The sequence below is a fragment of the Anomaloglossus baeobatrachus genome, chromosome 8, assembly GCF_048569485.1.
Source record: "Anomaloglossus baeobatrachus isolate aAnoBae1 chromosome 8, aAnoBae1.hap1, whole genome shotgun sequence".
Classification (NCBI taxonomy): domain Eukaryota; kingdom Metazoa; phylum Chordata; class Amphibia; order Anura; family Aromobatidae; genus Anomaloglossus; species Anomaloglossus baeobatrachus.
The window spans coordinates 16616986-16634485 of NC_134360.1; the positions used below are offsets into that span (position 1 = coordinate 16616986).

Consider the following 17500-nt stretch of genomic DNA (forward strand, 5'->3'; position numbering starts at 1 on the left):
ATGATATTATACATTATAGATATTATATGATATTATACATTATAGATATTATATATTATACATGATATTATATTATAAATTATATATGATATTATAAATTATATATTATACATTATATATATTATGATATTATACATTATATATGATATTATACATTATAGATATTATATGATATTATACATTATAGATATTATATGATATTATACATTATAGATATTATATGATATTATACATTATAGATATTATATGATATTATACATGATATTATATTATAAATTATATATCATATTATAAATTATATATATTATACATTATATATATTATATTATACATTATAGATATTATATGATATTATACATTATAGATATTATATGATATTATACATGATATTATATTATAAATTATATATGATATTATAAATTATATATGATATTATAATATTATAAATTCTATAGGATATTATAAATTATATATATATTATATATTATAAATTATATATGATATAATTTATTATATAATTTATAATATATATTTTTTTAAAATATCATAATATAATGATATATATTATAAATTATATGATATTATAAATTATATATATCATAAATTATATATGATATTATACATTATATATTATGATATTATACATTATATATATATATATATTATGATATTATACATTATAGATATTATGATATTATACATGATATTATATTATAAATTATATATGATATTATAAATTATATATATATATATATATATATATATATATATATATATATATATATTATTATATATATATTATTATATATATATATATATATATATATATATATATATATATATATTATTATATATATATTATTATATATATATATATATATATATATATATATATATATATATATATATATATATATATATATATATATATATATATATATATAATAAAGAATACTGCATCTAAGAGCCCAGGCCGTGCTGTATAACATAAACACCTTTTATAATACTCACCTAGGGGGCGGTCTGGTCCAATGGATGTCACTGCTCTCGGTCCGGTGCCTCCTCTATCTTGTGGGATCACCATCCTCCTGCCCAATCCCGTGTCCATAACACATCCGACATCATCCGCACATAGGCCTCCATTGCGCTCCGGCACATGCGCACTTTGATCTGGGCAGAGCAAAGTACTGTAATGCGCACGTGCAAGGAAAGGTCAAAGATCACCCGCGCATGCGCACTTCAGAGCTTTGATTTGCCCTCAGTCAGGCGGAGAGAAGTGTGCGTGTGTAGGAGTGCAATGGAGGCCGCTCTGTGGATGATGCTGGGCACGAGGATGGTGATCCCACAAGATGGAGGAGGCACCGTACTGAGAGCAGCAACGCCCATTGGACCAGACTGCCCCCTAGGCGAGTATTTTATAAAGGTGTTTTTTACTTTACACAGCACGGCCTGGGCTCTTATATACAGTATTCTGGAATTCTATATATAAGGGCTCACTGGTGGCGGCTGCAGCACATAAGGGTAAAACCTGGTGACCATTTCCCTTTTAACCTAGAATGATCAGGTCTTTCAATCAATAAGTTCCACTTTAGACCACGTTCACACGTTCAGTATTTGTAGCTAAGATCGGGAGGGGGACTATCGGAGGAAAAGTATAATAGAAGCCTGGCACCACTTCTGCATTTATCACCCCCTCCTGGTTTTGGCTTAAAAATACAGATGTAAAATACTGACCAAACACTGAACGAGTGAATGCGGCCTTAATCTGACCTTTTTTTCTGCCAAACTATGTAACGTTCTGCTCCGCTCCTGCACTATACCATACGGACCAGAGAGAGAATAATATTTTCAACATGACAGATTCACTTAGTGTTATTGCATATTGTAAGCAATTATGATTTTAATACTTGCATTGTTGCAGTTACAATGTTTTTTCATAGACTGATGATGCCCACAATCATTGTAGGCCACGTTCGGGCCGTGTTCACACATTGTAACGCTAGGTAAAGGCAAGTAGTAAGTGAAAGGAATGGGAAACCCTGTGTCTAGGGAAGGGTTAATAGTGATCCCTGACTAAACCTACCGCTGGGCCCTGTGTTCCCTCAGCGCCCTAGATAGGTTCCGCACCTGTGCGCCGAGCCGGATACCTGACCCTAGTGCTGGACCCTAATCTGGGCCCTAGGTATGACACATATGGATAACAAACAAACAAGGGAAGGAAACAACAACTATTTTCAGATGCCTCAGGAAGAGAAACTGCAAACAGCCAGGTTACACCAGAAGAATGCGAGCTGACTGCTTGCACTGAAGACTTGTGAAGGGTAGAGGACTTATCAACCAGTACAGAGTATGGGGAAAATGAGGGTATACATAGATACCAAGAAAGTGCTGATAACAAAAAAAACAGCTGAAAGGATTAAGATCTCTGTAGGGTCCTAAAGGGAAAGGGATGAAAATGAAGCAGAGAAAATACATAGGATACCAAATACATCAAGCAGGCATGATTATGATTCAGGGACCGAGGAGGATCAAAAAATGCAGTACCCCAAATGGTAACAGAGTGGCTGAAACCTTAACTGATTGCAGACCTAATGCTGATACACTAGAAGTAGCCGTGGGACGAGCCTATGATGACCTAGTCGTCTCGACACAGCCGGAGAACTAAATATTCTGACAAATAGAGAGATAAGAAAGCTAATTTGCCTCGGAGCAGTCCCCAAAGATAGATAGCCCCCCACATGTAAAGGCTACAGTGATCTAGGAAAACACAATACAAAGCTAGAAAAGACAAATTCAGCAAAGGTGAGGCCCAAACTATCTTTATAGGAAAGGATAGGAAGGAGCACTGTCTGCAACTGTAAAAAAACCCTAATATATACCAGCACTTCTGATATGGAAAAATCCTGAGGTCACACAACCTTTCCCCCACTGTATCAGCACTCTGATGTTACTGGGATCCAAAAACACTAATATAGATGAGGGACTGAATTAATACCAAGCATGACAAATGCAATACCTTGCAGAATCATGGAGCTAAGTATACAGACACTCCCAGCAGGGAATGATCCTATTCCACCAAGAACTCCACACAGACAAAATAGGAATCAAGTATTAGTATCAAAGCAGAAAAAACAACAAGAAAGTGGGAAAACAAACAGCAGAGGTACAAAGACCACTTATCTGAGAGGAGTTTTGGTAGTGAGCAGAGCTGGTTACAGAATGTCCTTAACACACAGGAGACCATTAAGCACCGGCAAGTAACAAGAGAAAACTACTCAGTTATATAGTCCCGATCTGACCCTGATTGCCAGTCCTCCACAGGTGTGTGGCTTTCATTCCACAAATCAACTGCACCGCCAGCACTGACCACAAGAGGGAGCCCAAAACTGGAAAACTTATTCACAACAGATGATAGAAGGTCAGGGAGCTTTGCATAGCTAAATCCTGTGACCTTCTATTGCTGGATACCACAGGACTGTCTGTCACCTGTTACACACATCTATTGTACTCCTCTGTTTGCTGCAGATATTCACATTGGATTAAAGATGGATGAACCTAGCTACCAATTTCACTTAGGCTGGTTGACCATCTAATACTTATTTGGGCCCCTGACGCTTCGATAGATGATATTTGGGTATAAACGGATTGGGCAGTTTGATTCAAAATGCCGAAGTTTTGTTTTCCCTAGAAATTTGCCGTTACCGGAGGTGTCTGATACCAGCTCGCTCTATTTGGCCGTTGAAAACGCGATCAATTGGCCAAGCGTTCATGTACATGGGAGAGATGGCTGTCATTAGAACCAGCGTTTGACTGTCCGCTTGAAAGTCAAAAATTCTGGATGCAATTATTTCTAAATGTTCTCTCCTCCAAAATATAGAAATACTTCTGTTGGGTCTTGAAGACATAAGGACGTCCTAATGACTTAACATCATCTTGGTAAATACAGACGAGACGTAGGTGCCGTCACGTCATTTACGATATGAAGATTCTGCTGGATAAACACAAAAATTATCTTCTTATAAGATTCTTTTTAGACTTTTGTTAATCCCGAGGTGAAAGTCTTATCCTCCAGAGACAAAGGTGTGGTAAGGAGACAAGGTGTGAAGTTTGTCATTACGACACCCAGCGACATTGAACTCCTCGGCAAAAAAATGAGAAAATGGTTTTATATGATTTCATACTTTTTCAAGTGTCATGGATCATTCTGTTAGTAAATATGCTGGAGGATTATGTGTCCTTATTCTCTGCAGAAGAATTAGGAGATGTCAACTGCGCCCACACACTCCGGTATGTGAAAAATACCCTTTGTTTACCGAGATGGGCCATGGTCTTCAGAGGAACGAAAGACATTAGGTTTCTAGTAGATTTATCTTTCATTATTATCCTGAAGACAATAAACTTCTTAAGCTCCATAATTTCTCAGTTAAATCTTTCTACCCTGTATTTCCCGAAGAGTTAATTGCTTATGTCAGTCATATGTGTTGAGGGGTACAGTTTTCACTTTTGTAGGTTAGTGCCAAGCTGGCATGGTGAGTCTTATCAGCCAGGTAATAATTTCTGGGAGGGGGTGGGGGGGGACAATATAGAAATATCCACTTCAAAAAGGAAGAGAACAATCTTAAGTGCCACCTATAACAATCATGGAAGTCAGTATCGTCCCTATATGAGCCTTGCCACATCATGACTTAAGATATCAAGCCAAACAATTAACTATTCCAAATGAGAACCCCAATTGCAGACGGCTTTTTTTTTTTGGGGCTCTAGGCTCTTGTCAGTTCAAAGTAGGAAACCAGTAGGCCGGGTAAGAAGCCCTTTGACGAGTCAAAGGGTTGATCTTATTTAAATCTCTTGGTCTAGATGAATTACATCCTATGATACTGATGGAAATGGCAGAGGAAATTGTAGAACCACTAACCAGACTCTTAGAAAATTCCTAGAGAACAGGACAAGTCTCAGAAGATTGGAGAAGGGCATATGTTGTCCGTATCTTCAAAAAAAAGGAAGGAAGATGGAGCCAGAAAATTACAGGCAAATGAGCATTACTTCTATGTCAAGAAAAATCTTTGGACAAATTATTATACAGCATGGTACTTGGATAAGAATACAGTAATTAATCAGCCAGCATGGGTTTTCAGCAAAAAAGTCATGCCAGACTAATCTTCTTTCCTTCTACGATGGAATCTGACTGGGTGGATCAAGGAAATCTAGTAGATATAGTATATCTCAGCATCAGCAAAGTATTTGATAAAGTATCTCATACTATTATTATTCAAATTAAAAAAGTCCGTGGAGCCTGTGTTAGGAGTCTCAACACAGAAACTAGCCAGATATCCCTCCGGGAAGGACCTAGCCAAGGAGGAGATCTTTTTAGGAAACTACCATAACCACCATATGAAGTGACCCTTTTAGTCAATATCCAACTCTTTAACAAGTTTAAAGACCTGACAAGATACTATTATTATTGGAAAAAAATGACCAAATATGGAATGGACAAGGTTATGGTTAGGTGGATTCATAACTGGCTCAGTGGTTGTACTGAAAGAGTGGTAATGACTGCACATCCAGTTGGAAGAGTGTTTTCAACTGGTTTCACAAGGCTCTGTCTTGGCTCCAGTGTTGGGTCAACATGTTTACCTAAAGATCCTTTATCTAGATCATTTATAAACTAATCAAATTTGCAGCGAACAAAAGGAAAAGGCAGATAAATTATTCAAAAGGATCTAGATAAGATGGAATAATAAGCAGTGCCAGGGACTAGTAGAATGGTATTTAACAAGGAAAAATGTGAAATTCTATGTCTGGGCAAGAAAAACAAAAATATCAACAGAATGAGCGGAATAGAACTAAACAGCACAAGTGAAAAAGACTTAAGTATACCAATAGATCACAGACTGCACAGGAGTCAACAGTGTGATGCAGCAGCAAAAAAGGCAAACTGAGTTATTGGATGTATTAAGAGAAGCATAGAGTCTAGATCATGTGAAGTAATAATCGCCCTCTTCTCCTCTTTGGTCAGACCTCATCTGGAATACTGTTTACAGTTCTGGGCACAGTTTTCAAAAAGATATTGAGAAATTGGAGAATGTTCAGAAAAAGGCTACCAGAATGGTGACAGGTCTGCAAACCATGTCCTATAAGGATCGGGTTAAAGGATCTGGGAATGTTTAGCTTGCAAAAAAAAAAGATTTGCACAGCCATGAGCGTTGCCCACACAGACCAGGACATATACAAACATTTATGGCTTGCTGACAACCCATCACTGGTGGCCGTTTTTAATAATAATCTAGTATTTTTCAGGATTTATTTTCATTGATTTTGTTTATGCTATTTTGGGGGTAAATCGATACTTATGTCAAATTTTGTATTGATGATTTGCAATGTTTTTGCAGGAGTGGAACCTACGGGGAATATGGTGAAAAGACCAGCTCCGTTTACGGTGGAGACAATCAGTGCTGGGCAAGGAGAAGTTTTAGTTTATGTGGAAGATCCGGAAGGAATAAGGGAAGAGGTATGGGGGCTGGGGGTAGGGGTGATTTTTTTTTTAAATTGAAAAGTTCCCCCTGCCTCTTTGTTATTAACGGGCATAAAATGGTTTTATCGCTGAGAATGACTGTGAACAATACGCTCAGTGATGTCCGGTGATATCATGTTATCTCCCGTTACTGCATTCTCAGCTGACAGGCGGCACATCTTATCAAGATGCCTTTTCTCAAAGTATGAAGACAACTTGAGCTTTCCATCAATGAGTTTTGAGTTAATATTTCATTAAAGCTGTAAGAAACATTTTTCAAAAGAAATGCACGAAAAATAGAAAATATAACTAACTTGTATGTAAACACATTCCGACCTACTGATTTTTTTTTTTTTTTTTTTGGGGGGGGGGGGGTCCGGCATGTATCTAATGTGTTGAACGGGATGGATGAATAGGATCAAATTGTGTATTTCAATATGTTAAATCCACTGGCGGATGCAGGAAAGGGCCCCTGAGCAAGAACAGTATATGGGCCTTCTGCAACCCAAAAGCTCCCCATAATGCACGATTCCTCCAACTTTGGAGGTAGAAATGGGCTCCCTTAACTCTGGAGTCAGCAATAATAAATCCGCCTCTGGTCCAGTCATTCGGCAACTGCTTGATTGCATCTGAACAAAGTGGCTGCCATGTTTATGGACCATCGGGGGAAAAAACTGCCAGCAGAATGAGTGTTGGGATGATTTTTAGGAGAACCTTTTTATTGAAGGGAAAAAAAATCTCTGCCGCAGTAAAAAGTCCATTTCCCCTAAATTTTACCCTTTAGATATTCTATAGACAAAGCCACAGTCGGTAGATTCAAGAGCCGTAATATAAAGTTTGTAGGAATTTGGAAGGCATCAAACATCATCAGCACTTCTAAGGCCTCCATGACTCAAAACATCCAACATGGCCCATGTCATAGAAGTTGGTTCAGTTCCTTTTAGTTCTTATCCTTTTCTTTTTGTTTGGGTTTATTTTTTAGGCCAAGGTCACAGCCAACAATGACAAGAACAAGACCTTCTCCGTGGAGTATGTGCCTAAAGTTACTGGTGTCCATAAGGTAAATTGGTTTTGGTAAACCGTATATCCCGACCACAAACTTTTCGGAATGTAGGGAGTCGTTGGATTCTATAGATACTTTATTTTCTTCGTTATTTTCGTGATGTTGGCTAAAGCTCAAGAGTAGAGTTGAGCGGATCGGTGTCGGGTTGACTCAGAAGTCCGAGATCCGATCTGGAATCCGGCCAATATATGTCTGAGGGGGAGAGATCGGGAGAGATCGGGAGAGATCGGGAGAGATCGGGAGAGATCGGGAGAGATCGGGAGAGATCGGGATCCCGAATCCGGGTCGGACTCTGATCTGCCACTCAAGCCGCGCGGATCCGGATTTTTTTCGGTTCGGGTCCGCTCAACACTACTCAAGAGGACTTATAATATGCGAATATTTCAGGCCATTGTAGCAGTTTGAGGTTTTTTTTGTAGTAAGGATGGCATTGTTTGTGCACCTATGTGCTAACTCCTAAGTGCCGCCTTTGTACTCCTAGCATAATACCGCACTCATATGGCTTACATCCTCTGCTACTCCATAGTGTTTATACAATCAATGAATAGATTAAAAAAATGCCTAAAGAATAACATACTTCATTTCTTGGCGAGAGACTCCTCAAATCCTGGCAAACTGAGGAGCACTGCATGTACGTGATGCTGTACTAATGTCAGTAATTAAATCCCTATTAGATATCCTTTGTAAGCTTCAAGCAGTTTAACAACCCATCTTGTTTCAAGCTGATGGATTTCAGCGTCCGCTCCGTCTGTATTTTGTGATATATTAAGTTCTGAATTTATAGAGGGAGGCAGTGAGAAGCTACAAGGAGTGTTTTCCGCTCTGGAGGACTCGGCACATCACAGCATTTAATAAACGGCCCATTGTGTTCTATAGGAACTGTGTAATTCTTCATCATGCCACTGGAGGCACTGCAGGGATGTGGCACACTTGCGATCTGGTTGACGACGGATAATCACAGGAAGTTGTAGCAGATCGATGCGGAATATTTTATGATCACTTTGTCATCAAGGGAGCTTTCTAATTAAGCCAAGATATCAGAAATGTTCAAACACAGAAGCACATTAAAGGGGTTGTCCACCACTAGGACGGACCCCTTCTAAATCAACAAGTTTTCCCCAGGTAAAATAATAAAGCCTAAACTCCTCTGCCTTACTGCCGCCGTTCCTGCTGTCGCGGCTCTTGGAGTTGTGACGTCACGTCAACCCTGTGTACAATCAGTGCCGACTTCCTTCTCTCCGCCTTTGGACCAAACCAGTTACTCAACAGGAAGTGAGCACAGTCGCAGCTCTCACTTCCTGTGGATTGTTCATTTGGTCCAAAGGCGGAGAGAAGGAAGTCGGCACTGATTGTGCTTGGGGCTTGCATGATGTCACAACCCGTGGCACCGCTGGATAGGCACCAGTATGGGAGGGAAGTATAGGCTTTATTATTTTACCTGGGGCAAACCTGTTGACTAAGAAGGGCGATTGTCCTAGTACTGGACAACCCCTTTTAATATGTCTTTCATAATGAAATATGCACAAGTTTGTGTAATCTATAAATTTTAAAGTGCTTTTTATTCTCTAAATAGTTGGTTTTTATTCTTACTCTAAAGAAGAAAGAGCAGCTCTGGAGCACCTTCCACTTTTCTAAAGGGAACCTGTCACCAGGTTTTTCCCTTTATGAGCTGCAGCCACCACCAGTGAGCCCTTATATACAGCATTCTAATATGCTGTATATAAGAGCACAGGTCGCTGTGTAGAATGTTATTAAACATTTATACTCAACTAGGGGGTGGTCCGGTCCGATAGGTGTCACTGCTCTCCGGTCCGGCGCCTCCTCTCTGTGGGGACTGCTGTCCTCTTTCTTCTGAGGCCTGTTTGCATGACGTCCTCCACACTAGCCAGCATTGATTTCCTGCGTAGGCGCACTTTCATCTTGACCTTGCTCAGGGCAGACCAAAGTATTGTAATGCGCATGCGCGGGCGGGCGGTTTTTAACCTTTCCTTGTGCCTGAGCAATTACAGTACTTTGCTCTGCCCTCAGCAGGGCAGATCAAAGTGTGACTGCGCAGGACCGCAATGCCGTCCTGGACTGGCTAGAAGGAGGATGGATATCGCAGCAGAGAGGAGGTGCCTGACCGGAGAGCAGTGACACCCATCGGAACAGACCGCCCCCTCTAGGTGAGTATTAGAAGTTTTTTACGATCTACATAGAGGTCTGGGCTCTTATACACATCATTTTAGAATACTGTATATAAGAGCTCAATGGTGGTGGCTGCAGCTTATAGTCACCAAATCTGGTGACAGGTTCCCTTTTAATTGGAAATTATTATTCTTCAATTACGTTTTGCTGGACGTGAACTAATTTTAGGCTCACTCCAGTCTGTATAGATTTAGTCCCATATTGCTCATTATAAATCATGATTCATTTGTCAACAATTCCCTCTGTGCGAGAAGGGTGCTCCAAAGTTGGTTTGCTTGGACCCCAGCTATCGGCTGTAATCTGTAGGGAAATATGGGCGCAAGGGTTCAGTTTTCCTACAGTGCGCCCGCAGGTGAAATGGGGTAATACACACTTCAAATATATTCAATGTTTTGGACGTTCCAAAGAGAAGCTTTATATACCCTCTGATAAATATTAAATCTAATACTGTATTTAGAACATTTCAGAATTTAGAATTTCTAAACTAAACAACCAGGAATGTGTAGATATGTGTAGGGTAATCCATCTCTGTTCTGATGAGGTTTATTTATGTTCTTCTCTATGTAAATGTAAGTAGGATATTTTCAATTTTATTAGCCGAGTTATCCTGTTGACGCAATGGAATCCCTTTACAGAAAAGTAATTTCCTCCACCATCTATCACATACATCACAATTTCGACCTAAGATTGTATATAGCGGCGGTTGTGAGGATGATGTCATTAACAAGCTGTTGACATAATCGGTCCAGTCATGACTTCATCGTTCCCCGGAGCCAATTCTGATTTACATTTTTAGTTCCAGTTCAGTGAGTCTATGGGTTGATTCCAAAAAAGACTTTTGTGGTCCTTATTAAATCAAAGCGAAATCCTTGGTCGTAAAAGGATGATGTAAGATTCATTAATTTCTTCAACGTTATAAACTTTTGTCACGTCTTAAAAAGAAATGAAATCTGTGATCTCCTGCTTGAAGACACTCTACTTTTTTAGATTGATTTACAGTCTAGGAAATGTGATGCTTAACAAGCCAAGGCAGGCCTCAGCCCACCCCGGATTTTATGGTGGTGTCAATCTTTTAACACTCCACGCTTGGATCTGTAGCTTGTTAAACCCAGTTGTGTGAATCGTGAGCGTTGCCCAAACTCCTTGTGTTTTTTTTTATGTTGTGTTTTATAGGTGACTGTGCTTTTTGCTGGTCAACACATATCAAAGAGCCCATTTGACGTGAACGTTGAGAAAGCTCTAGGAGACGCCAGTAAAGTGACAGCCAAAGGGCCAGGCTTGGAGGCAACTGGTAATATTGCCAATAAACTGACGTATTTTGACATCTACACAGCAGGTGGGTGTTGTTTTTGACAATTTTCTTGATATTGTTTGTGTTTATTGCTAGATGGGTTGATGTTTTAGCCTTAGGGGTACTTTGCACACTACGATATCGCAGGTGCGATGTCGGTGGGGTCAAATCGAAAGTGACGCACATCTGGCGTCGCTGTCGATATCGTAGCGCATGGGTCCCCAATTCCAGTCCTCGAGGGCCGCCAACAGTGCATGTTTTCAGGATTTCCTTAGTATTGCACATGTGATAATTTAATCACCTGCACAGTTGATGATTCCAACACCCATGCAATGCTAAGGAAATCCTGAAAACATGCACTGTTGGCGGCCCTCGAGGACTGGAGTTGGGGAACCCTGTCGTAGCGTGTAAATCATGATACGATTAACGAGCGCAAAAGCATCGTAATCGTATCATCGGTGTAGTGTCCGACATTTCTATAATGTAGCTGCAGCGACGGTACGATGTTGTTCCTCGTTCCTGCGGCAGCACACATTGCTGTGTGAGAAGCCGCAGGAGCGAGGAACATCAGCTTACCTGTGTCACCGCGGCTCACGCCGGCTATGCAGAAGGACGTAGGTGGGCGGGATGTTTAAGTCCCGCTCATCTCCGCCCCTCCGCTTCTATTGGCCGCCTGCCATGTGACGCCGCACGACCCGCCCCCCTTAGTAAGGAGGCGGTTCGCCGGCCAGAGCGACGTCGCAGGGCAGGTGAGTGCATGTGAAGCTGCCGTAGCGATAATATTCGCTACGGCAGCAATCATTAGATATCGCTGCTGCGACGGGGGCGGGGACTATCACGCTCGGCATCGCAAGCATCGGGTTGCGATGTCGTAGTGTGCAAAGTACCCCTTACACTTACTATTGAAATTGAAACCACATTGGAGCAAAAGTTGATCCTACTGAGAGTGATAGAGCAAATGGCATACATTTTCAAGGAATATTCTCATTTGATATATTTGTGGCTTCTTCTCCAGCTATGTCACAATGTTTGTTACATGGCAGAAATGAGAAATGCAATTTGCAGAAATCGGTCACATGTCTTACCATCAAACGCTGGTTATAGAATCCCATTACTATGCTGACCGCTTTGGAAGGAACCAGTCTCTGGAAGAAGTTCAGGTGTCATGACTATGGCAACTGGGTATTTAGCGGAATTAAAGGAGTTTGGAGTGGTTTTCTTTTGTCCATCTTCCCTCTGTCTTTCTCCCTTACCTTGTGTTGTATTATCGCATTAGTGAGACTAGTGTTCTCGCCGACCTTCTCACTAGCCAGGGTGAGTTCAGAGTAAACGAGGGCCTAGGCACGTGGCGGCGACTGGGGACGCAGCCATATACGGAAGTAGGGAGCACAGGGTACAGACTCGGGTGAGTTGCAGGTGATGTCCCCTCTTCCTTCTCCTTATTGCCAGGGCTTTCCTTCTATACCATTTCCGTTGTTATATAATGCACACTGAGCATGACCATTCAACTCTGGAACCTGCACTTGTTTTAAAATCTAGGCCTTGTCTTGTGCCATTGTAAATGGTTGCTTTAATAATTGTTGTTGTTGTTGTTGTTGTTATAGCACCATTTATTCAATGGCGATTTATATGTGAAAAGGGGTATACATAGTAGGGGCAAGTACAATAATCATAAACCATACAAGGAACAGAGGTCCCTGCCCGCGAGGGCTCAGTCTACAAGGGAAGGGTGAGGATACAATAGGTGAGGGTGGAGATGGTCATGCGGCACTCTAGTGGACTGAGGGTTACTGCAGGTTGTAGGCTTGTTGGAAGAGGTGGGTCTTCAGGTTTTGTTTTGAAGCATTCCAAGGTAGGCGAGAGTCTGATGTGTTGGGGCAGTGTGTTCCAGAGTATGGGGGAGGCACGGGAGAAATCTTGTATTGTTGGAAGAGGAGATAAGATGGGAGTAGAGAAGGAGATCTTGTGAGGATCAAAGGTTACGTGCAGGTGGGTACCAGGAGACTAGGTCACAGATGTATGGAGGAGACAGGTTGTGGATGGCTTTGTATGTCATGGTTAGAGTTTTGAACTGGAGTCGTTGGGCGATGGGAAGCCAGTGAAGGGATTGGCGGAGAGGAGAGGTCGGGGAATAGCGGTGGGACAGGTGGATTAGCCGGGCAGCATAGTTTAGAATATATTGTAGGGGTGCGAGAGTATTGGAACAAAGGGCACAGAGCAGGAGGTTGCAGTAGTCCAGGCGGGAGATAATAAGGGCATGCACTATTTAGGCAACTGTAGGAAAGTGTTTTTTCACTACAATATTACACTTTGGGTATCATATTGTATGGTGGTTATCGTTGGGCACTGCATGGTTTATTTTTACACTATATAACCGTACACACTATGGGGATGGGGTAAAGCAGAAGGTGATACAAATAGTAAAATTCAATTGTGAGCTTTTTCTGCTGAAGAAGTTCTGAGCTGTTCATCTATGACTTAACTCTAATGTTATTAAATTTTTTATATTTTTGTTTGTTCCTGCGTGTCCCCCCATTCTTGTGATATGGCCCCTTATCCCTGTACATCTAGTCTTCTTTATCTTTTTTTTTTTTTTTTTTTTTTTTTTTTTTTAAGCTAAGTAGGTATGGTCTTCAGCTCTTTGTAGGTGTCTCTTTGACCACACCCACTTGGCTGAGAGGCTAATTTATATACATGGAAGAGAAGGCCATAGCTCAGGAATGGAGAGGAGCGGGAACAAAAGAAAAATATTGTTGTATTCAGGAAAACTGACCCAGTGAAAAAAAAAAAAATCCAACATATTTACGGCAAGTGACTGGTACCCTTAAGGCTATGTGCGCACTAGAAATGTGAAGTTTCTCAAGAAACTTTCTCGAGAAACTTCTGGGAGTGAAAGATTTCCGGACCTCCGGAAAAAATCCGCACCAAATCCGCATGCGGATTTGCCGCGGAATTACCGCGATTTTCCCGCGGGTGGTTCCCTGCGGGTTTCTGCAGGCTGTACTGCAGAAATCCGCAGGATACCTGCGGAAATAATGGACATGTTCATTTTCTCAAGAAAGTTTCTCGAGAAATTCTTCTCGAGGAAATTTCTTGAGAAAAATCCGCACCAGTGCGCACAGCTATTTTTTTTTTCCATAGAATTTGCTGGGAAATGTCTGCACAAAGATTGCAGACATTTCTCAAGAAATTTCCGCGGCAAATCCGCGGGTAAATCCGCGGGTAAAAAGCTCTAGTGCGCACATAGCCTTAAAGTTTGCAGCTAGGGATATTCCATTTCAACTTTAATAATGTACTTTTTTTGTTATTTTTGCTTGGGGCTAAGTGCTATGTTGGGTATGGAAAATAAGGTATTTAAAGTCTGAAGTAGACTTTTACTCCTCAATCATCACCTATCTCTTACCATACACACTGGTGTCTCCTCCATGGGCTCGTCAGGCCTTTACCCTGTTGGTGCTCTGTCATTGTTACAAAAGACTCCTTCCTTTTGAAAAAGGCCCGAAGCACTGAACCGCTTGTAAACGTTTTTATTTTTTTTCTCTCACGTTTGCATCTGTGACGCCCTGACAAAATCAGTTTGTCACAGATGACTGCACCCCTCTGATAGGTGCAGGATTCTCTCCTCTTAGGTCCTCCATCACAATCCCCACCCTGGTACACATCATCAGCCATCAAAACCTAAAAACCCTAGTCACCCCCCCCCATGACAATAGGTACACCAGTGGGTGGGGCCAAGTGGATGGCGACGCGCACCTAGGGGTATTGATGTGTGATGGGAGGGAACAGTGTTAGTGGTCAGTGATTTTTTTTTTTATCGGATCGCACTCGCACATAGAAATCGCAAGTGGAGAAGAGCCCTTAAGCCCCTTTCCAATTAACCAGCCGGGGACAAGATTTCAGGTCCTGTCCCACAAGAGGCCCAGATAGAGCGAGACGGAAGCCTAAAGAGGGGGATAGGGCTCCGCAATTGCCTGCTAAGATCCCACGGGTCAGTTCTCACGGGCCACAGCTTCCAAAAGACCGTAACACCGGGAGCAGACTTCCTCGTTTCATGCGGAGTAGTTAATACCAAGGACTTAAACATAACGTGCAGGTGGAAGGGCCTCTGTTCTACCGTACCGGGGTGCGGGATGCGAACACACCCTCCGTAGGCTACTGGTTGTTTGGTTTACCATCTGGACTCTGTGTCAAGTCATTTAAGAACTGTGAGTACACCAGCACCAACGGTCCAACCCTGCAGACTGCTCTCTGTAACACCATCCCACCTGTATCGGGGTCCTGGGACAACACCTCCCCTACCCGTGGAGGGGATAACATCCAGCTGCCCCCACTCCATCAGTCCCGGGCATCACCTCCCAGCGGCAGCGGCAGTGCCACCAAAATCACCGCATACCATGCGTGACGTCACTCACAAACCTCCCCTTTTTCTACTTGCGGGTGACAGACAGGTGCTCAGTCCCGGGTCCAGCTTCCCTTCGAGCCACCGCAACGACCCCGGATCCGAGCGTCTCGAGCAGCCCCCTCTCCCTTCCACGGTCTGTCTCCCTTGCCCGCAACACACCCACATTAAGCTCTTTCGAGTTCTTGACCGCTGATGATTGACACATTTACTTCCCAGTGAATTGAATTACAGACGAGCTCTCAGACTGTGTGAAATGTCGTCACTATCTAGAGATTGCACGAGCATCCTGGATCTGAAAAGCAAACTTTTTCCCGGGCTTTTTTATGCATCTTATGACTTCTGGTTCTTTAGGCTGGTAGTGATTATTAGAACCTTGGTGTCGGTCCAATCCTGATTATGAAGTGTTATTCTGCCATTGCTCTTAAAATATTTAGTTTGACAGACTGGATAAGAAGACAAACAAATGAGAAATTCCAACGTATTAAAAACTCCAGCCTGGGCATACAGTATTTAGACAACCTCCCAAGTTCAGCACTCAATCATTGCACTCCATGCCAACCTTTGTGGAGGAAAATGAATCAGATATGAGAGAGCTTCCAAAAAGGCCGTTACTTTTGTTTCTTATTTTAGATCCTATTCTGAGTCCCTTTTTAATTCGGCATCTTAAGGGTCAGAATTAATGTGTGTGTGTGTGTGTGATTGTATTTGTGTGTGTTTTACAGTTCTGAGAATAATGCACTTTCATAAAGAAAAGGTGTGCCACGGTCTAGGCAAATTTGTGGCACCCCTGAGGCTCTGGTTGCCACAGGGTACTGCAGTTGTTTAAGGTGCGGTGCCTATCTGGGGTAAGTGCGGGGTTAATTGACTATGTTCTCATTTCACAAACCGTTAGGTGCCTTCTCACTAGGGGGTTGGACTGGGGAAGTCAGGGGGTTGGCCATCACGAAGAGTGGGACTTCTCGGTCACCAGGACAACCACTGAGGGATGGGTGCCACTTGGGGTACCAGTAGGCGCAAGTCAACCAGATACGCAGTTCAGTCAGGACACCAGTTCTATCAACACCTCCTTCAACTTTCTCTTACAGGACCTGGAGGCTTGGAGCTTTGAGCTCGGCCCGGGTTCTTTGTTGCACTATCGGGACAGCATTCTGGAACAGGACATTTACACGGACACTGGTAGTTGCCTTAGGGTATGTGCGCACGTTGCTTTTTACCTGCTTTTTACCTGCTTTTTTGCTGCTTTTTCTTCTGCGCTGTTTAATGCCAAAATGGATGTGTTCTTCTATTCAAGCAAAGTCTATGGGAATTTGGGTTTCTTGTTCACACTATGTTGTTCAAAATGCTGCCTTTTTGTGGCAGAACTTTGGTCAAAAACTCAGCTTTTCAAAGAAGCAACATGTCAATTGTTTTTGCCATTTGGGTTTTGCACTGCAAAGCTGAGTTTTTGACCAAAGTTCTGCCACAAAAAGGCAGCATTTTGAACAACATAGTGTGAACAAGAAACCCAAATTCCCATAGACTTTGCTTGAATAGAAGAACACATCCATTTTGGCATTAAACAGCGCAGAAGAAAAAGCAGCAAAAAAGCAGGTAAAAAGCAGGTAAAAAGCAACGTGCGCACATACCCTTAAACTTGCACCAGATAACCAGAGACTTATCAGTAGCAGAATCTGCATTCTTGGGCAAACTCTAACCAGTGAGTAAAAGACCTGAAGCGGAGCCCTTGCCTCGACTCTTTCATTTACCGGCGCAGTCATCCCGCGCTTCGGTGTCTACGGCAAACACCAGCCCGCCAGCCACCTCCCTGGGGCCCACTCCACCTGTGGAGAGCCACACCATCTCGACTGCGATTACCACCGACCCCAACAGACAGAGACATGCAGCGGCGGCCCACTCCTGGCCGCAATCCACAGGTGGGTCACGATAACTCCCAACATCCACCTTCCCTTTGATTGTGAACACCTCGAGGCATGAAAACGGGTCAGGCCACCCGTGACAATGCAGGGGATCTACATCCCCTGGCCCAGAGACAAGAGAAGGTAAAAA

At 42.2% G+C, this 17500-nt stretch overlaps 1 protein-coding gene across 6 annotated transcripts in view; it reads left to right on the top strand.

Moving 5' to 3' along the window:
• Nucleotides 1–17500, top strand: part of FLNB (filamin B) — a 390880-nt gene that overhangs the window by 232543 nt on the left and 140837 nt on the right. For 4 of the 6 annotated variants that reach the window (XM_075321337.1, XM_075321338.1, XM_075321340.1 and 1 more), the window contains exons 5-7: nt 6390–6508; nt 7494–7571; nt 10935–11097. In XM_075321337.1, the coding sequence (XP_075177452.1) occupies nt 6390–6508; nt 7494–7571; nt 10935–11097 (360 nt within the window). The remainder of the gene's footprint in view (nt 1–6389; nt 6509–7493; nt 7572–10934; nt 11098–17500) is intronic. The other 2 variants (XM_075321342.1, XM_075321343.1) reach the window with 1 other exon arrangement.